The 22,705-nt window shown below is 37.5% G+C and overlaps 1 protein-coding gene across 4 annotated transcripts; it reads left to right on the top strand.

Moving 5' to 3' along the window:
- The first annotated feature begins 1,826 nt into the window (after positions 1-1,826).
- Positions 1,827-22,449, top strand: CENPN (centromere protein N). Of its 4 annotated transcripts, XM_063112616.1 has the most exons (10): positions 1,827-1,997; positions 9,893-9,938; positions 13,062-13,121; positions 13,421-13,497; positions 15,217-15,393; positions 16,919-17,020; positions 18,391-18,454; positions 19,720-19,832; positions 21,979-22,105; positions 22,367-22,449. In XM_063112616.1, exons 1-10 carry the CDS (start codon positions 1,827-1,829, stop codon positions 22,447-22,449), a joined length of 1,020 nt encoding a protein of 339 aa, XP_062968686.1. The 4 variants fall into 4 exon arrangements, with proteins under 4 accessions (XP_062968686.1, XP_062968687.1, XP_062968688.1 ...); XM_063112617.1 differs by lacking the exon at positions 13,062-13,121; XM_063112618.1 differs by lacking the exon at positions 16,919-17,020.
- Positions 22,450-22,705: the final 256 nt, after the last annotated feature.

Here is a 22,705-nt window from a genome sequence, read left to right as displayed (position 1 = left end):
TCCTTTGAGCTGCCTGGTAAAACCTTGGTTTCATCTTTGGTTCCTCTCTTTCACACCCTGCATCTATCCATCAGGAAACCCTTTAGGCCCTCTCTTAAAAGTACATCCAAAATATGACCTGTTCTTACCACCTCCACCTTGATCCCCCCTCATCTCTTAGCCACATTATCACAATAGCCTCCTCACTGGCTTCCTGCTTTTTTCTTTGCTTCCCTAGACCACATTCTCAGTACAGTGACCAGATTGATCCCAGTAGAAAACCTAAGCAGGAGGATATCTGCCTCTGCTCAACACCTTCCAGAGTAAAAGCTCCAATCCTTGCAGTGGCCCTGAGAGCTCTCCATGATCTCTGACCTCACCTCCTCCTTACACCTCTTCTTTTTCTCTACTCCTGCCAGTTGCTACCTTCCTGTTCCTAGAACAGGAACCCCAGGCAGGTTCTTGCCTCAAGGCTACTGCACTTACTGTTCCCTCTACCTGGAAGGTTCTTCCACCACATGACTCCCTCCCCTCCAAGGATTGCATGAAATGTCACCTCTGTCATGCCTGCTCTCTCATCTCCTCCACATCCACCTCACACCCAGCCTACCTAACACTATTAATGTCAGAGAAGAGGGTCTGGGGAGGCCAGATAGCTGGCCTCAACCCACCCCATCCTCTTACCAGGTTCATAACCCCACCACAGGAAAGAATTCAAGAGCAGAGTCACAGCAGAAGATGAAAATAGGTTTAATGTAACAAGTAAGAAATACAGACTTCATAGAGACAGTAAGGCCTAGCTCCAGAGGCTGAGCAGGGTCCACCAAGTTTAATACAAAAGTAAGAAATACTTAAAGTTTAGTACAGAATAAAGGCTGGCTCAGGGAGCAACAACCCCACCTTCTGCTGGGATTAGCTTTTATAGTTTCACTACCTAATACATATTCAACTATCTGGTGAATATTCAATTAAGGGGTGGTTCCCTGTTACATAACATAATTTTGCACATGCTCAGTCTCCTATTAGGGTATGTTCATTGGTCAAATTCTATTACATGCACTGAACATATTCAAGAATATTCAGTACTCTTTAGCACACCTAGTGGAAGGTCATTCAAAGGATAAACTCCCTTTTACTGAGCATGCTCAGCAACTGGATTTGCATAAGTCGGCCCCTTGTGGTCTCAATTTCCCCATATTGGTGCTGAAAATAGGTCTAACAAGCAACAGTAACTCCTCTAGGGGAGGTCCTAGAGAAGGGGCCTGAGATAAATTGGGGGAGTGCCTTGAAACCCAGAGGTGTGTCCTGAAACCCAAACCTAGAGAAACTGAGCACCTCCTATTACTCCATTATTCCATTTTCTCCACACCACTTCTCACTGTTAACATATTTTGTGATTTTCCTTTTGTCTCTCTTTCCCAACTAGAATGGATGCTCCATACTGGAAAGGATTATTCTCTTTTTGGCTAAAAATGTATCTATCCCCAGTACCTAGAGCAGTGCCTGACTAGCACAGATGCTCAGTAATTGGTTACATGAATCAGTGAATGGATGAATGATTTATATATCATTGCCATTGGGAGATCAAAATAATCTAGCCAAGAAAAGAGAGATGGCACCAATTTTTAAAAAACTCTAAAACATACCTAAATAAACAGCCTAAGGAGAAAATAATTAAATCCTCATGCTGAAACACTCCTTATAGACGGGCTGAAAAAAGGGAAACATTTGGATGTTTTACCTACAAATCAAAATCTCAGCTAAAAATATGCTGAAAAATATACAGTTAAACTTCTGTATTTGGTTAATATTTTGTTGTGCTGATTTTTTGTTAAAGTGCCAAAAAAATGGATGAGACTGTTGCCGAGTTTATCAGGAGGACCATCCTGAAAATCCCCAAGACTGAAATAATGACAATCCTGAAAGGATGGGATTTTTTATCTGAAAATCAACTGCAGACTGTAAACTTCCAGCAGAATAAGGAATCTCTCATTCAGCACTTGATCCTGCTATGTGAGGTAAGAGTGTTTGAAATGATAGCCTTGGACAACATGCTGCCCCTGTTGGTTGTTTTTTTCTTCCTTTCCTTAGTCCAAAAGAGATCTAAGGCAGCTGTTAAACTGTGAAGTCATGAGTACTATGTACTGCTGTAGTGGAGAAGAAACTAATTTTTAACTGGCCTTTTCAACTTAAAAAAAGTGCTTACAAATCAACAAGAGAAAAAAAGTAACATCATGGGACAAAAAGAAAATCAATACAACTTAAAATAAGAGCAGTAATTTTTTAGCCTGACCAATTATCAAGGATGAAGATAGTAACACCCAAATGTGTTGGCAGACTTGTGAGGAAAGAGGCACTCTCTCTTTCACATGTGTTTATTTACTTATTTGCTTTTTGTTTTAAGATGGTTTCAGACTCAAAAGTTGCAAGTATAGTACAAAGAATTCCCATATTCCAATATACTCTTCCCTCATTAACTTTTAAATAAATGTGCTTTTTTGCAATTCCACTTCTGGAAATTTATACTGAGAAAATAATAAGCAGGTATATATAAATAATATAATTTATATAGCTTAGTGTGTAAATATTTATATATAAAGATATCAACTTTAACATTGTTGTGAAAACAAAAAATTAGAACAGTTATATGTAGGAGATGGGATAAATAATGATACATCCAATAACAAAACATTCTATAGCCATTAAAAAGAATAAACTAGATCTTTGTGTACAACATTGAAAGAAGCTATATAATATGCATACATATAAATGGCTATGTACAGAGCAACAGTCCTCAGCTGTGGCAATTTTGTCCCTCCCAGGACATTTGGCAATCTCTAGAGACATTTTGGTTGTCAAAATTGTGCGTGTGGGGACCTACTGGCTTCTACTGGGCAGAGGCCAGGGGTGCTTCTTGACATCATAGCACAGCCCTCCATAACACACTATTATCTAACCCAAAATGTCGATAGTGCCAACGTTAAGAAACCCTGCTGTAGAAGTCTAGAAGGATATATATATCTGACTGTTAACTCTGGCTGGCGTAGGGAGCATGATGGTAGGAAAGAGAAGAATTTTCACTTTTTACTGTATACACTGCTATACACACTTAATACAAAAACCACAACTTTTTAAGTATAAAATTCTTGCAGAAAAGTGTCTAGATATATGTATTTTAACAAACTGAGCACATCCATGAAACAAATACCCATATCTAAAACATTACCATTACTATTGCCTCCAACTCCAAGGATATCAACTATGCCAACTTCTAACAGCATTAGTTTTGCCTGATTTTGTAAAGTTGAGTCACACCTTATGTTCTTTTGTATATGGTTTCTTCATTCAACATTATGGTTGTGATTTTCAGACACATTTTGCATATAGTACATTGTTCATTCTCACTGCTGACTTCTGTTATATAAATATATGAGTACAATTCATTTATCCACTGTACTGTTGATGGGCATTTTGGTAGTCAGGTGTTTGGTTGTTATAACAGTGCTGATATGAACATGATATTACTTATTTTTTGATGAATGTATGTACTCATTTCTGTTTGGTATATACCTAAGAATGCAATTGCTATTTTCTAGGATGTGCATATACAGTTCTCCGTTTTGATAGATAATAACAAAGAGTTTTCTAAAGGGGTTTTTCCATTTTATACTCACCAGCAGTATGGAGTGCAATTGCTGGGTCAGTGAGTATGAGCATATTAAGCTTTGGTAGATAACATCAAACTGTTTTCATATGGAGTTGCCCAGCGTTGCACTCCCACCAGCAGTGTGTGAGTTCAGCTCCCCTTCTTTGTCATAGCTGACATTTTCCATTCTACTCATTTTAGCCTTCTGGTAGGTATGTAGAGGTTTTTTGCTGTAGTTTTATTTTGCATTTCCTGATGATAAATGAAGTGAAGAGCTATTTCATATGTTTACTGTCATTTGGATATTCTCTTTTGTGTTGTCTAATTATTTACGCATTTTTCTACTGGATTGTCTCTTTTTTTTTTTCCTTCTACATTTTGTTTGTTTTAATAGACTTTCATTTTATAGCAGTTTTAGATTTACAGAGAAACTGAGCAGAAAGTACAGATATTTGCCATAACCCCCCCGCCAACATACACACAAAACCATACAGTTTCTCCTGTTATTAACATGTTACATCAGTGTGGTATATTTCTTACAATTATGAACCAATATCGATGTATTATTAACACAGTTTTACATTAGGGTTCTCTCTTTGTTTTGTACAGTTCTGTAGGTTTTTTTCAAATGCATAATGCCATGTGTTTACCATCTCAGAATCGTACAGAATAGTTTTACTGCCCTGAAAATCCTCTGTGCTCCACCTGTTCATCCTCTCTCCCCACCTCCTCCTCTGAAACCACTGATCTTTTTTTCCATTACCTCTAACATTTATCATTTTCTTGTGTTGGGAACATTCAAAATCCTATTAGCTTATTGAGACTATACAATAAATTGTTAGTTATAGTCACCCTATAATGCTAAAGAACTCTAGATATTATTCCTCCTGTCTAGCTGTACTTTTGTATCCATTAACCAACTACTCACCATTCCTCCTTCCCCCTACCCTATCTAGCTTCTGGTAACTTCCATTGTACTCTCTACTTCTTTGCCATCAACTTTCTTAGGTTCCACATATGAGTGAGAACATACAGTATTTCTCTGTCTGTTCCTGGTTTATTTCACTTAATATAATGTCCACCAACCTCATTCACATTGCTGTGAATGACAGGATTTCATTCTTTTTTTATGGCTGAATAGTATTCCATTGTGTATATGTACCTCATTTTCTTTATTCATTCATCTGTTTATGAACACTTGGGTTGACTCCTCATCTTGGCTGCTGTGAACAGTGAAGCAGTAGCACTGAGTTCCAGGTCCAGGTACTTGGGGAGGCACTCAAGGTCTCAAACCTATTGTTGCACCTAAGTCTTGGGGTGGTGGTGGTGGAGGAGGCTGGGTATTTTCTTCCATTCTCTATGTGGCTATCTTTAGTTTCTTTTCTCACTAGCAATTTTTACTCCATTGATGAGATGGGGCACTCTCTTAGTTATTTATGTTTAATGTAGCTGTTTATTTGTTTGTTTTTTTTATCTTTGTGGGAGAGACGAGAAGTAGGGTCTTCTAGTCAGCCATCTTGCTCTCTATCTTTGGGATTGTCTTTTTCTTATTGAGTTATAGTTCTTCATATCGTTTTAATCAGTCCTGTGTCACATAAATGTATTGCAAATATTTTCTCCCATTCTGTGTTTACCTTTTCACTCTCTTAATGCCTTTTCATGAACAGAGGTATATATATATTTTTATATTATATGTATAATCATAGTCCAATATTTTCCTGTAAAATCTGGCAGATCAACAGGCATTTCTCACTACACTCTGTGAAAAGCCAGTAAAATAGCAATAAAGGAATTATTTTTAAAGCATAAATCCCCAAGGCCAGAGAGAAAAGGCGAATACAGCAAATAAAAGGTGTCAACAAAATTTTGGACACTGAAAAACAGAACAAGTGGTAACTGAATTAGTAGAGCAGAGAAAGTAGAAATCTAACTACTTTCAATTCTATACACTTTTCTAGAAGAGTGAAGAAAAGGGAATACTTCCCAGCTAATTCTGTAGGGCCAGTATTCCCTGACACCAAGATCAGAAAAAGACAGTACAAGAGAACAAAGCCATAGGTCAATATCTCTTATGAACACTGATGCAGTTATTCTCACCAAAATTTTAGCAAATCAAATCAAATACATTAAAATAAGTATACATCATGACCAAGTGGACTTCATTTGAGGAATGCAAGGTGTTTTAACATTTGAAAACCAGTCATTATAACAGCATATTAACAAATTAAATTTTTTTATGACCATCACTATAGACACAGGAAAAGAATTTGACAAAATCCAACATCCATTCCTTAGGAAAATTTAGCAAACTAAGAATAGAAATGAACTCTTGAACTGATAAAGAATATCTATACAAAGCCTACAACTAACTTGCTACCTAATGTGTAAGATTGAATACATTCCCTTTAAGATTAGGAATAAGGCAACAATGTTTACTCTCACCATTATTTAATTTTGTATTGGAATGTCTTGCCAGTGCAATCAAGCAAAAAAAGAAATAAAAGCCATCTAGATTAGAAAAGAAGAAGTACAATTGTTTTTATTCACAGGTTATGTGGTTGTCTATGTAAAAAGTCTAATGGAATTTATTTTTTAAAAAGGTACTAAAACCAATAGTTTTAGGAAAGTTGCAGGATACCAGATTGATGTATAAAAATTAATTGTATTTTTAGATACCAGCAACATACAGTTAGTAATTAGAATTCAAAAAATATATTTATCATTTATGATAGCATTGACAAGTATGAAATACTTAGAGATATATCTAACAAAAGATTAGCAGGACCTATATACCAAACCTACAAAACACTACTGAGAGAAATTTTAAAAGACCCAAGTAAATGGAGAAATAGACTGTGTTCAGAGGTCAGAAGACTTGATATTGTTAAGATGTCAGTTTTTCCCTGATTGATATGTGCATTCATTGCAATCTCAGTCAAGATTATAACAATCTCCTTTTGTAGAAACTGATAAGCTGATTCTGAAAATTATATTTAAATGCAAAAGACCCAGAATAGCTAAAATAAGTTAGAAAAAGATAAAAGTTGGAAAACCAAAACTATCCAAATTCAAGATGACTTATAAAGATAGAGTCATCAAGACAGGGTTATATTGGCATACAGAGAGACAAGTAGATTGAAGCCATAGAATAAAGTCCAGAAATAGAACCACATGTGTGGTTAAATGACTTTTGACAAAGCTACAAAGAGCAATTCCATGAAAAAGGATAATCTTTTCAACAAATGGTGTTTCAATAATTGGATACGCATATTCAAAAAAATGAACATCAATCCATCCCCCACATCATATAAAAAATTAACTCAAAATGGATCCAAGACCCAAATGTTATACCTAAAACTATAAAATGTGTAGAAGAAAACAGGAGAGAGTTCCAGTCAAGATGGCAGAATAGATGGTCACCAGCCTCACTCTCTCCTACAAATCAACCAATTTACAACTATAAAAATGTAACAACAGCCAAGCTGGGCCACTGGAGCTCAGGGGAAGAGGAGGAAAGACCTATGGAGTTCATGAAAGGGGAGAAGCCATGATGAGAGAAAGAAAAAACTGCTCAGAGTGTTTTAGGCTGTGGCCACTTTAAGGCTCAGACTGCTGAGTACACGGAGCAGGAGCCAGCAGAAGCCACAGCTGTGCCCTTTGGATGGAGTTGCTTGGAGGCAGCAGGGGAGAAGAGGGCCTTGGCCCCCAGGATAGCAAGACCACTAATAGGGTTCCCGTGGACCCACACAAGAGTGAGGAGCCAGAACAGCTGAAAAAGGGGAGCTATTCAGAGGCCAGTGAGTCGTCGCAAGGGACCAGCACAGGGCCCGTCCCATGGGAAGTGTTTGGAGCATGGGCAGTGGGGGAGATGAGCTCACCGGGAGAACACTAGGTCACAGCAAGCACAGCCGACCCACCCCCTAGTCAGCATAGGACCACTCAGAGGAGACTGGTTGGGAATGCAGAATTGCATGGGGTTCAGTTTGATGAAAAGAATCAGGCCCAGATCAGAGTTTCTACACAACCCAGGTGCACCGGGTCTCTGGAGAGCAGGAAGTACCTATAAGGTCAACCATTAAACCCTGAGCTGCACAAAGAAGTCTTCCCTAGGGAAACAGCGGCAAAGCAGCAATTTAGCTCAATCACACAGCTCAAGTGCTGGTTCCCACAGGAAGTTCCCCTGTTTCAGAAGTAAGCAAAGAACAAAAAATTAGTTATAGCCCAGGCACACCATCAGTGCCTCAGGAGCCCACCAGGAGACCCAGGACATGGAGCCAGGGACCAGACCCCCTGCCCACAACCAGGCACACCGCCAACACCAAGGAGCATGCCAAAAACATCACCTCCATGTGGGTGGCCCACCACAGCCACCACAGTAACCACGGCTGCCATGAAAATGGCTAGACATCACAACCACCATGCAGATGGTCTGCCAGCCACTGGAGTACATTGACACAAGGAGAGTCACGAGCAGAGACCAAAGAAAAGAAGAGGCTGTTTCTCTCCACAAAGCCCATTCCAGAGTGACAGAAGAAGCATCTGCTCTATGATAATATTGGGGGACCTGAACACACCTCTCAGCATTGGACAGATCATCTAGACAACAAATCAACAGAGTAACCATTTCTCTTTCAGAGGGAGAGAAGAAATCTAGGGTTATCAGTGGTGGGAGGGGGGAGGGAGAGGGGGATAGGGAGAGATTGGACAAGGGACATAAAGAATAAGTATGATTTGTAACAATAGACATACTAGTAATATTGATTTGATCAACATGTCAACCCTGAATCCCCAAAATATGCATAATCAATTATGATTAGATTTTTTAAAATAAATAAATAAATAAATAAATATAAATACAAAAGAAAAAAATAAATAAACAAGAGAAAATCTTTGGGACTTAGCAAAGATTTCTTAGATACAACACCAAAAACATAATCCATAAAAGAAAAAATAATTGATAAATTGCATTTCATCAAAACTAATAATTTCTTTTCTTTGAAAGATACTGTTAAATAAATGAAAATACAAGCCACAGACTGGTAGAAACTATTTCCAAATCATCATTTGATAAAAGACTTGTATCTAGAATATATAAAAAATTCCCAATATTCAATAATAAGAAAACAACCCAATTAAAAAAATGGGCAAAAGATTTGATTGAACACACGCTTCCCCCCAAAATATATAAGGATGGCAAATACACACATGAAAAGATGCTCAAAATCATTAGTCATTAGAAAAATACAAATTAAAACCACAATAAGATATCCCAACACACTTATTAGAATGGTTACAATTTAAAAGACTGACTGTACCTAGAAGTAGCTGGGATGTGGAGAAACTGGAACTCTCATACACTGCTGGTGGGAATGTAAAACGGCCACAGCCACTTTGGAAATCAGCTTGGCACTTTCTTAAAAAGTTAAAGTGTAAGCCTACCATATGATTCAGCCATTCCACTCCTAGGCATTTACCCAAGAGAAATGAAAACATGTCCAAACAGATATGTACACTAATGTTCCTAGCAACATTATTCATAATAACCTAAAACTGGACACAAATTCCATGAGCAGATAAATGAATAAACAAATTGTGATGTATCCACACAATGGACTACTACTCTGCAATAAAAAAGAATGGACTATTCATAGATGTAAAAATATGGATGGATATTAAAATAATTATGCAGAGTAAAAGAAGCCAGACCAAAAAAAAGTACATACTTACAATAACATTCATATGAAACTAGAAAATGCAAACAAATCTGTAGTGACCAAAAGCAGATCAGTTGTTGCCTCAGGACTAGCATTTGGGAGGTAAAAGGTGGGGACTGAGAACGGTGGAATGGGAGGATAATAAAGCAGCACAAGAATATTTGGGGGGCTGGTGGATATGTTCACTGTCTTGATTGTGATGATGATTTCATGGGTATATCTGTAAGTCAAAACTTATCAGATCTTACACTTTAAATATGTGCAGTTTAATATATGTTAATTATACCTCATAAAGTTGACTATTTCTTAAAACAAAAAGTGAAAAGTGATAAAGAAGGGAGATTGTGGGAGAACAGTTGTGAGTGCCTGGACTGAGACCTGAATCAGAGTGTATATTTTTTAGTTAACAGGAGAATATAGATTGGATACAGGTTGTCAGTAAAGGATTGAGAGAGTGCTAATAGACTATTCTAATCAATCCTAAAATGTGCTTTAAATGGGGAAGAACTAAACCTATTGCCACAGTTACTAAACAGTGTATCCTCTCTTTCAGGAAAAGCATGCAAGTTTCAACGACGTGGCCCTTTTAGACATGATTTGTAAGTTTTGGTGATTGTATTTATATTTAATCCATCAGTTTCATCAGAGGCAATTTTTTGTGTCAGGACTCAGATTTTAGAGTCCAGGAGACCTGGTGTCAAATCCCAGCTCTGTCACTTACCAGTCTTGTGTCCTTTGCCACATAAGCCTGACTTCTCCTAAATGCAATGGAGATAATAATAGTACCTACTTCACAGGAGTGTTGTGAGGATTAAAGAGACAGTGGTTGAAAAGCTCTCAGCACAGTAACTGGCAGATAATATGCACATAATAAATATTTGTTTGGCTTTGTATTATTACTGTTATAGAACTTGAAAATATATTTCTGAGAATTTGTTATTATAGTTTCTCACCTCTCCTCCCTTCCATTTCTTTGATTTTTTTTCTCACTGTGTCCTGTTTTACTGGGTATTTTTCCAGTACATCTGTTTTTTCATCAGGAGGCAACATAGTGTAGGGGCTAAGAACACAGACCCTAGGGCCAAGTTTCTTGGGTTTGTTTCATGCTTTCTCATTCCTCTCTGTGAGCCCTGGGGCAAGGCAGTTAACATCACTGTGCCTCATTATACAGTATTATCATTTGACAAATCTGTATAATATTGATAATATTACATAATGTTATGGTTAGGATTAAATAAGAGTACACGTTAAATACTTTGAATAGAGCCTGGTATTGATTAATTAATTGTTATCATTATATATTAACTGCCTTCTATGACCCGGAAGTGTGACAAAAATCTTTATTAAACTTTGCTTCAACTGTGACATCACTGAATTTATTCAGAGCATCTGCCTTTGATTTCGTTTGTGTCACTTTCAGTGATTGGATTCTGTCTAAGCCATAAAAGGTGGATCCATAGAGTTCCCATTTCTCACACATACATTCAAATGTTCATTAAGTACCCACTATGTGCCAGCCAGTGTGCTAGTCACTGGTTAGTGAAACAGGTGACCCATACTCCCTTAGAGGTCACAGTGTACTTGAGGAGAGAGGTTTGTCAGTTAATCACACAAGTGCATGCTTGCACATGGTAATGAATGCTGTGAAGGAAAGAAATAAAGAAGGGTCTATGGGAGCATGATGGGACTGCTGTACTGTGGGGGTTTAGGAAAGACTTACTGAGATGGCATTTGAGCTGAGATCCAAAGGATAAGTTGGCATTAACCAGGAAAAGGGGAGAAGAGACTTTAAGGAGCAGGAGGGGCAAAGGGCATGGCATGCATGAGTGGGAGGGGGTGTACCCAGGAGCAGAGGGAAGGCAGGTAGTGGAAGCTCAGTGCTGCAGGAGGAGGGATAAGCTAAATGAAGTTTGTGGGAGGCTAGGAGACCATAATACAGAGACCTAGAGGGCACTGGGCTGATTTCAGTCTTTTTGCTAAGAACAGTGCACTGCCTTTGAAGGATATGAGCAGGAAAATATTGAGTGCTTGTTTTTTGAAAGATTGCTCTGGTTACAGTGCAGAAAGAAAGGATGGGGAGAGACCTACCGGAATCTCATGGAGAGGTCCAAGCAAGAGAAGACAATAGCCTGGGTGAAATGCTGGGAAGGGAGATGGAGAGAAATGGGTAGGGCCAAGGAATATAAGGATAGAAAGTGAAGGGACTTGTTCATGGTGTGGTCAGGGGCCGTGAGTGGGAGGAGTACACATGGCTCTCATGTCTGTACATGCGACTAGAACAAAAGTAGACCCCCTGATAAGATGGGGAATCACGTGTCACAAAGGTCATGGGCTAGTCTAGGATGTGTTCTATTTGAGGTCATAAATGTCTTCAAAGTCCTTGACATTTATTTCATTAACTTTTAAATATTTATGTTTAATGGAATGATTAACAATAAAAATTTTTAATTTCTGTTATTGTTATACCAACCTTATTCAGAGACCAATTAGCAGGTCATCTCAACTCTGAAACAGAACCAAGGAAGAAAGTATCAGGGAAAAAAAAAAACCTTTGGGTGCTGTCTCTTGAGCAGGCATCATGCTGTGCCTGCTTACACTTGCTTTAGACAAAACCGGATAATCAATGAAGAATTTGTCAGGCCCTTTGCCATAAATGGTAGGGGAGGAGGGGTAACAATCACCCAAGCACCAAAAAAAGGAAAGATACTGAACCTAAGGAAGGACAAGAAAGGTAATAAGTGCAGAAAGCATGGCAAGTTGCCCTTGAATATTGGGGCCAGTAGCTCCTTTTTATGGGATATTGAAAACCTGGTCTGAGGTCCAGAGACACAGATGGAAGTCAGCACAGGCAGACTGAGGTCAGTACATGTAGATGAAGATCAGCCCAGGGACAGACAAAGGTCAGTGCAGGACAGTTTTAAGCCAGGAGGATGATGAAGTAGAGTTGAACTTGCTAACTTCCTAAATGAGCTTCCTAGGCCTATTTCTACTCCAAGATGCTCTTAAGTTTGTAACTCCTGAAGGGTATCTGCTATATCATGCATTTATTCATTTGTCAAACATATACTGAGAGCTTGCTTTATAGGAGGCAGTTAAGTCAGACTGCGACTACAACAATGAACAAGTCCCTCATTTCCATGAGAATCTAGGTGGGGAGACAGGCAGTAAGCAGGTGAACATCCAGATACGTAATGTGATGTCAGGTAGCAATGAGTCCTACCTGAAAGTACTGAAACTGAAGTAGGGTGATTTAGGTAGGGTGATCAAGGTAGGCCACTCTGAGTTGACGGCTTTCAAGTAGAGAGCAGAATGAGGTGAGGAACAAGGTGTGTAAGGGGCTAAGTCAAAGAGACTCCAGGCAGAGGGACCAGTGGGGTGTCAGTCACGTGCAGAACACCGTTCCTTGTCATGCCAGATAAGCACAGCACTCAATGGAGCAGACCTGTGTGGAAACAGGATGAATAGGCTAAGATAAGAAAACATGCTGAAACTGAACTGTGTTGTCTAGGTTGGCTGAATTGAGTAATTATATTTTGTTTTATTTGTCTGAAGTAAATTTAATTCATATAAAGTTTACATTTTGAATAAAAATAACCTAATTTTTGAATTATTGTTATTTTCCTCAGTCAGTTTTATATTATTAAAAGTATGTATTTTTAAGCACATTACTTCAAAGTTCTACGATTTAATACTAAGTAGGAAGCCCTTCCTCCCTCTCTCAGATACTCAAGTTCATCGGCACCAGAAAGTTTGGGATGTTTTTCAGATGAGTAAAGAACCAGGTAATATTTTCCATTTTACATTGAACATTTGTATTTGATATTTTGGCAATTTAAAAGTGAATGGCAGTATATTCCTCTTAAATCTATTTCTTCCAAAATTAGGTGATTATTTATTAGTTATATATGGAAAATGAAAAATATATTTTGTGGTGCCATGTCAGAGGCACTAGTAGCATTTGTGTGATTTGATCATTGCTCAGGGGTTACACAGTAATACTTAGCTTCAGGGTTCTTTGCAAATGCGTTTATTGACGACATTGTAGCTCCCTTAACTTCTCTTTTTCTTTTCCCTTTGGCAGGTGAAGACACTGACCTTTTTGATATGAAACAATTTAAAAGTGCATTTAAGAAAATTCTTCAGAGAGCATTAAAAAATGTAAGAATAAAATATACCTGAATTTCCATGAAATTCAATTTGATGACATCTGTGCACTTAAAATTTGCTACTATCTTGTGTTTTTGTATTTGTAAGAAGTTCAGTTAGTAAGATTCCAAACTATTCTATTCCATATCAAAGACAAACTCTAAATATTATTAAAACCTTCTCTCTCCTCTCACCTGTCAATTCAGGGCCTGATGCTTCCTTCTCAAAAGTAGCCTGTCCGGTAGAACTCTCTGCAATGATAGAAGTATTCAGTACCGGCAGAGTGCAGTACACATGTGGCTGCTGAGCACTTGAGATGTGACTAGTATAACTGAGGAACTGAATCTTTGATCTTATTTAACTTTAGTGCATTTAAGTTAAATAGTCACATGCGGCTAGTGGCTCCAGTATTAGGCAGTGCAGCTCTGAAGCACTGGAAGCATTTTTGCTTTTGTGATGTGGAACAAAGAAGCTATTCAGAGTAAGACCCTCTTCTGTTCAAGCCAGAAGCCCACTGAGCACCTGATGGGGCCAAGCTCTGTGCTGCTTGCTGAGGAAAGTCAAATAGCCCTGTGCCTCCATGCTTCAGGTTGGGGAGAGTTCCTTGTCTTTTGCGCTGAGAGAATTTGGAAAAGAGCTAGATAAAAGAGTGGGCAGAGTTTGCTAGTGTTAGCAGCCACCATAACAACCTGCTTTTCCTGGAGTAAGATCTGAGAGGGAGGAAATAAAGAGATGTGGGCAAGCCAAGTTCACCTGCCAAGAGCTCCAAAGGGAAGCTGAGTGAGGGGTAAGCTGATTATTTAAGAGCAGGCTGTTAATTTCTGGACCTCTTGCGGCTGGCTAGTTAGCTCAGCTAGTTAGAGTGCAGCCTTATTACACCACGGTCACAGGTTCAGATCCCTGTACCGACCAGCTGCCAAAAAAATAAATAAATTCTGGACCAACTGACAATCATATTTAAAAGTTTTGAAAGACCTATATTTTATCCATGAAATGGAAACCAAGTAAAACTTCCTATATTCCTGCCATATAACATTCCTTTAGAATAGTTTTTAGCTTCTGAGTTAAATGCATGAAAGTATTAGGATTAGTATATTTTTAAGCCCATTCCTACATAGAAATCTTACTATTAAACTTTATAGTGCATGCTGGGTCTGTGCTAGATGCTAAAAAGGCTTCATTGTAAAACAGGTATCTCCTGTAAGGCTGCCTTAAACTCCTTATAAACTCTTACAGGTGGAGGAACACAGTTTTCAGGACAAGCCCAAGAAATTATTGAAAAATATTGATGTCAAATCTTGATTATAGCTTTTAAAAATTTTTTTCTTCCAAAAGACTTTGCAAAGCATAAATGCATCTTTATAAAACAATCACAAAATGATTTCCCAAAGATTCCCCAAAACACTGTCATGAAAAGAAGAGGAAAAGACCACCAGGTCTCAACCTGTGTACAAGATTATAGTCACATTGTTTACCCTAAAAAAGTACCTCCAGTTGGTGCCACTATGAGATTTTAATTAGAAAACAAATCTTTTTTTTTTTTTTTTTTCAAAAGATGACCGGTAAGGGGATCTTAACCCTTGACTTGGTGTTGTGAGCACCACGCTCAGCCAGTGAGCGAACCGGCCATCCGTATATGGGATCCGAACCCGGGGCCTTGCTGTTATCAGCACCGTACTCTCCCGAGTGAGCCACGGGCCGGCCCACAAATCTGTTTTTTTTTTTAATAAGGTGATGGTCAGCTTCAGAGACACTGAGGAGAATGCAGTCTGGATTCGAATTGCCTGGGGAACACAGTATACAAAGCCGAAACAGTACAAACCTACTTATGTGGTGTATTATCCCCAGACTCCGTATGCCTTCGCTTCTTTCTCCAGCCTAAGGAGCAATATACCACTTCTGGGTCAGGTATGAAACAAATTATTATAAGTTATAATATTTTATTATCCTTATCTCAAAGGTCTATGTAGGTTTAAACTGATCAATAAGCATTTAATATAGAATACCACATTTAATTCTTGTTTTCCTAAAATAAGGAGCAGAGAAAGTTGCTATCTACAAGCAGGAAAATGGCATAAGATCTTAGTTTGGAGCTAATTTTTGTTGTTTTTTAATCTAGAAGTAATGCATGCTTAATGTAAAAAACAACCAATTCAGAAGTCTCTAAAGATAAAAAGTTAGTCTCCAAAACTTCATATCCCTTTTCCCTTCCCCAGTCACCCAAAATAACTATTCTTAAAGTTTGCTATTTCCTTTCAGATGTTTTATTACAAAAGCCAGGGCGGTACATATGGTTCTGTAATTTGCTTTTTGAACTTAACAAAACATTTCCATGTGGTTACATATGAATATACCTCATTGCTTTTTTATGACTTATAATTTGCCTGTTAATGAACATTATTTTCATTTGTAACCATTTTCCCCACATTCTGTACACAAGAAGACTACTTTGACATAAGATGTAGCCTTTGTCTACTCCAGTGTTGTGGACCAAGCGAGGTATAGGATCCCAGTGGGTGTCCTTGCTTGTCACTGAAGTTCCTTGGTTGTTTATTGAAACAATAGAAGGACCACTGCTCGCTTCTATTTCCCTTTAACACTGTACTTCTTTACATTTGGGATATCTTTCTCCATGATACATAGTGTTCATTCATCCACTTACAGCCAGGTGAACACCCTCCCACAGGTAATTTAAACATTACCCCAAAGGCTAATGTTCATTTCTATTGTGTATCTTAAGGCAAACTTATCTCTACCCTCCAAATCCAGGTAAATATCTTATTCTAGTAAATGTTTCAGTCTTCTAACTTGTTTCCCAAATAACAAGAAGCTTTTCTAAACTGCATTTAATATATACTTTTTTCTTCAATATTTACCCTAAAGCATACATATTTGCATTTTTGTGTGGCAGTATGATTGTAGTATTAGATGTTGGTATTGTTTTGAGCATTCATTGTTTATTCCTAACACTGAACTTGACTTAACTCCTAACTTTAAACAGGATCACTTTTCTAAAAATGTTAGAGAAGGCCGGCCCGTGGCTCACTCGGTAGAGTGCGGTGCTGATAACACCAAGGCCACGGGTTCGGATCCTATATAGGGATGGCCGGTTCGCTCACTGGCTGAGCGTGGTGCTGACAACACCAAGCCAAGGGTTGAGATCCCCTTACCGGTCATCTTTAAAAATAAAAATAAAAAATAAAAAAATAAAAATAAAAATGTTAGAGAAGACTGCATTCATGAGAGTCATAATGCCATTAACCACTTTTTTGGTTTTTAAGCAGAGTAACAGGTCATGAGATTAAATTTTTCTGGGTTTCTTTTCACTCTTAATTGGAAACTATTCACTGATTGCAGCTCCTACATTTTTCTTTGACAAATATTATAAACACAGGGATAGTAATCCTAATAGTCTTGCTAATTTTCATTCTAGGCACTGACAATTGCTAGCAAATACCATCAGATTGTGCAGATGGACCTGAGAAGTCGATATCTGGACTCTCTTAAGGCTATTGTTTTTAAACAGTATAACCAGGTGAGCTAATCAGTGACTCTACTTAAAGTTAAGTCTTCATTTTCTCTTTTACACAGGAGTTAGAAGCCACTGGGAAAGTCCACCTTCAACAAGAGGAGATCACTTTAGATATTACTGAAGCAGAGAAAGCTTTCAATTAGTTAACATGAAAGGAAACAAAATAATTTCTCACTGTCATCTTTTTATAATTGTGTTGTGTTTTATATGGTTCATTAGTCACTGGAGTCTATGTTATAAACTCCAGTTGCCAAATCAGCTATTACAATTAGAATTTATTTTCTGTTTAGAGAAACTTAAACTGTCTATTGAAGCTAAATATATTATTCTATTATGCAAGAGAGAAGTATAATTAATTTTTTGTCCCATCAGTGATAGAGGGGTTGGAATGAAAGGAGAAAGTATTAGTTTATTAATTCCCACAATTTATTAATTTGTTAAATTATGTGAATGTATTGTTCCCCTTTAATGAGAAGAACAGATCTGTCCTTACTACCAGGCTCAGGGTTTTTTTGTTTTTTTTTTCCCTTTGCATGACAAGTGTCTTCTCCTGTGTTCAGAATTCCTGTAGGTGTATTGTTCATGCTCTGTGTATATCTTTGAGCCTTTAGAGATGTTATCCTTATGTATTTTCATCTGTCCTACATAGAAAGAAGTGATGGCTCTCTGAAAATCACTCTTTAAGGGAAAAAAAAATCTAACATTAAGTTTGCAATTTTTCCTCTAACCACCCGCTTCCTTCTCCTCTCTCCATACTGATATAAAATGTTCTGCTATAATATGACTGTTGCGTTCCTAGGAAAATTCACATTATCAGACAGTTAATTATAAAAACAATGGCTTCAGGGGCCAGTCCTTGGCTCACTCGGGAGAGTGTGGTGCTGACAACACCAAGTCAAGGGTTAAGATCCTCTTCACGGTCATCTTTTAAAAAAAAAAATGACAATGGCTTCAGTTGGGGGAAGAAGGGGTTCAAGAGATTCAGACTTACAGTAGGAAAGTTATTTTTCGAAAAGGAATCTCAGTTTTTTTAGGGTTATAAAGATACATCTATAAAGCTGAAACATCACATTGCAGATATTGCCTTTGATTCCTCTAGCTTTTGCACTCACCACCTATACCTCTACCACATCCATTTTTATGATAACAAAGTACAGAATTTTTCAAACAAAACAGCCATATTGTAGGCCCCAGCAGTCTCCTTGTCAACATCCTGCTCTAGGAGAAATGCTCAACTCAGCCTCAAATCTCTTTTTGTTGGAAAAAATAAAGATAAGATTTGGCATACTTTCACATACCAAAAGCAATTAATACCTATCTTCAAGATGTTAAAATTAGTAAAACATTCACTTTCCTTTTTTTTTTTTTCCTAGACCTTTGAAATGCACAACTCTACAACACCTCTACAGGAAAGAAGCCTTGGGCTAGATATAAATAGTATGTGTGTTTTAAGATAAAACTGAAATTTGGAAGTGCATCATGTCCTTTTAGATTTCTGTCACTTGGTAAAATACATATATACTAGGATCCTGATTCAAAACTATTTACTGCTTTCAGAAAAACTAAAAATTAAATATCTGTTGAAGGCGGAAAGCTAAGCTACCTTTGGAATTTACTAGAATGCTGCAATGCAGTAGCCTATTTAAAGACATTGCATGATCTGATTGAGATATATATAGTTTTGTGGTTTTGGGGTTTTTTTTTACCATAACTGAATTAATTATTTTGTTTCTTATGTCAACATGAGAAATGTATTCCAAATGCTAGGTAACGCAGTATAATATTTAAATAAAATATTTGAGGGGAAAAAAATAGAATTTACTAGAATGAATCTAATAACAATTACAACAAAAACAAAAATTAGCTAATAGTTGTTGAGCATTTCTTTTGTGACAAGCACCATACTAAGACATTTATATGTATTATTTCCTTAATCTTCTCGGTGGTCCCATGAATAAGTGCTATTCTTCAGGAACTGGGTTTCACAGAGGTTTGGTAACTCTAGGCAAAGTCACACAGTTAGGAAGCTGCAAAGCCAGAGTGAAATCCGGGTATGTGTGAGTCTGGAGCCCACACTCTCAATGTGCTGGATAAACTGCCTCTTGAATGATCAGAATGGTAACTATCGCTGCTCACAAATGACACGAGTCTCTTCTAGAAAACCCAGGAGAATAGAATATAAAACTACTAAAGTAGACCATAAAGTTCAGAAAGTGGTGGGGTACAATATAAATTTATAAAGCATAAAAACTTTCCTATCAGCAGTGATTTGGCAATGAAATGAAACAATACAGCTGTTATGAACTAAACATTTTTATGACTTTCCAGTGGCATAGGAACTGCTGTTGATTTTATGTTAAGGAAGCAGGATATGTGTATTTATAATCCCAGTTTAAAAAATACACATATGTATGTATGCATCTTTACTTTTACTCACTGTTAAAAGAGATAGACAGAAATATAAATTTAAATGTTAACAGTGCTTATCTCTGGGTGGTAGAATTATGGGTGATTTTTATTTTCCTTTTATCAGCCTGCACTTTCTAGCTTTTCTACAATAAGGAATTGTTACAATCAAAAGAACAAACAGTAAACATTATGTTTAAATTATACAAACATTTTGAAAGGTTAGGAATGAAAAGATACTTAAAGGATGAAATACTTCCTAATGGCTAATTTCATTTGAAATCTTCCACCTGTAGTGGATTCAAGGATCATTCATGAAAACACATTAGAAAAAGAGAGAGTCCACAGAATAACTCAAGAAACTTTTGGAGACTATCCTCAACCACAGCTGGAATTTGCACAGTATAAGGTAGGACACTGCGATAAACATTAACTATAAGTTATCAACATTTAGGAAAAGAACAATAACTTTAAAAGTGGAAAACAAGTCTATGAAACTGTTCCTGTTTTATCTATCACTTCAATTTTGTATAAGAAGTTTATGAGTTAAATAGACCTCTTTATTATATTTATCAATTCCCCTGTTAGCAAAAGAGACCCTTAGAAATTCTGAATTTGTCTTTTCATTTCATCTTCCATATGAATTCAGTTATGTATAACTGGCTGATCTATATATTTGAGGGGAAAAAATTGTAGGTTATACCTTTCTAGCCCATTCATACCTAGAATAGTACTTGGCACATAGTAGGTGCTCATAAATACTTGTTGAATAAAAGAGTGAATAAATAAGTTATTACATAGCCCAGTTAGTATTACATGGTGAAAAACAAGTAGCCTAGATAGTAGTGCAAATGTAGCTCATTCCAGAAGAGTGCCGCCAAGCACCAGGAGGGGCAGAGAGGGGCTCCAGATGTTTAATGCAAGCCCATTGCCACCATTAGAAGACCTTGAGGTTTATATCATGTTCACTCTAATCTAACTCCATACTCATACTAATAACATTCTCTTACCCCCTCCATCAGAATTCTTTCTGTTTAGCCTTCCTATAGCTACAGGCCGCACTTTAAATCTGCCACTGATCTGCTCCATTAGGCTCAAAGCCTGTTTAGCTTGATTTGTTTTTAGTGGGAGAATTTGATAGATACCTTTCAAGTTGGTTTCCCTTAATGGTAGGTTTTAACCCAGTTCCTTTAAACAGCTCATAATCTAGAACAAAGGTTCTGAAAGTGTGGTCCCTAAACTAGCAGTATCAGTATCACTTGAAAGTGGTAAGAAATGAAAATTCTTGGCCCCACCCTAGTCCCAGCAATCTGCTTTCACAAGCCCTGTAGCTGATTCTGCACACTAGAGCTGGAGAGCCACTGGTCTAGGCTACAGAAGATGGATACAGAAGATTTCATGTGCAAAATTTCCCTTTATACACATTTTGTAATGGCTCTATTCTGTAAGTCAAGGTGCACATTTATTCATACCTGCTAATAATTTTTTCCTACCTTTTCTATTTTGAAAAATATCAAACCTTCATAAAACTTGCAAGATATTACAGTGAACATCCATTTCTCCTTTGCTTCAATTCACCTATTGTTAACATTTTGCCACATTTGCTTTCTCTCTCTCTCTCTTTATTCTGAACCATTTGAGTTAGTTGCAGATTACTCATCCACCAAATATTTCAATGTACTGTTTCTAAATTTTCTTTCTTTTTTTTTTTTTTTTTTTGGCGGCTGGCTGGTACTTAGGATCTGAACCCCTGACCTTGGTGTTACAAGGCTGTACTCTAACCAAGTGAGCTAACCTGCCTGCCCAAGGATCATTTTAAGTTAAAAAAATTAAAACTTAGAATCTAAGATCCAAGTGCCTATTGATGTAGCAGTACTTGGATATTTTTGGTGGTATTAAGGAATTGTTATTAATTTTTTAGGTATGGTAATGGTATTGGGGTTCAGTTCTTTAAAAGAGTCCTTTCAGGTTTCTTTAAGATACATACTGAAATATTTATGGATATAATGCAATGGTGGTTTGGTTTGGCTTCAAAATTATCCAGTGGGGGTAGCCAGTAGCAAACGGGATGTGGCGTAATGGATGAAAGAAGATTGGCCACGAGTTGATAATTATTTCAGTTGGGTGATGGGCACATGGGACTTATACTGTGCTCCTTACTTTTGTATATGTTTGAAATCTTCCATCATAAGTTAAAAAGAAATGGTGGTAGTCACTCAAAAGATGGGACATTTTTACATTGAAATTACAGATTACAAAAGATAGTGCTAATTTTCCATTAAGGATGCAAAGTGTAAAGGGCACTTGAGGGTGGAACTGACATCCAGCATCCCCTGTGTGTCAGGCACTATGCACACTGGCATTCTGTGTTGGACATCGTTTAAGATACTGGCTTCCCTCTGTGCTTGCAGTTAGCAAATTAAATGGTCCCTGTCCCCATTAATCCCTATATTTCTTGATGATAAGAATTAATGAAATTCATAATCTGATGTCATTATATTTTACCATTCCAACTGATATATTTAATAGCTATTTATAAATATATTTATTGACAGCTTGAAACAAAGTTCAAGAGTGACTTAAATGGGGGCATCTTGGCTGAGAGGGAAGAACCCCTCCGGTGCCTAATAAAGTTCTCTAGCCCACATCTTTTGGAAGCATTGAAATCCTTAGCACCAGCCGGTGAGTGGTCAGCTTATTTTACAAGCTAGAAACATTAACAACATACCTCCATCTGAGCCCCTCCCTGCTGACTGATTCCCATTGCTCCACTCTGCTACCCCTTGTGCCCTGTTGCATTTCCTGCTGCTGCACTTAATCGGGGGGCAGGGGTCGGGGGAGCATGATCCCCACCCTCTCTTCTTGGCCATTTTTAAACTGACTCAAATCTTTGCCCTGTGAGTGTTTTAATTTTCTTGCTTTTTTATTTTTTTTTAATTTCAGGTATCGCAGATGCACCACTCTCTCCATTGCTTACTTGCATACCCAGCAAGAGAATGAATTATTTTAAAATTAGAGATAAATGAGAGTATGTGGTTTTGTAAGCACATCGGCTCCTTAACTATATTGCACACATATTTCAGTTCATGGCTGGCTGGATAGCTTCTGTTTATATACTTGTATTTTAGAAATTAATTCTTGGTAATGAAAATTTAGAAATGTTCATATAATTGGTGGGACTGATTCTTTCCTCCTGCACGATACCCTAAGTATAGCAGTTGTGGGCGTTTGAGATTGACAGGATATATACATGGCTCCCCGACGTGACCTTGAGTGCCTGAA

The sequence above is a fragment of the Cynocephalus volans genome, chromosome 10, assembly GCF_027409185.1.
Source record: "Cynocephalus volans isolate mCynVol1 chromosome 10, mCynVol1.pri, whole genome shotgun sequence".
In the NCBI taxonomy this organism is placed as follows: domain Eukaryota; kingdom Metazoa; phylum Chordata; class Mammalia; order Dermoptera; family Cynocephalidae; genus Cynocephalus; species Cynocephalus volans.
Note: the sequence above shows the minus strand (reverse complement) of the source record. Positions and strands in the feature narration are given on the sequence as shown.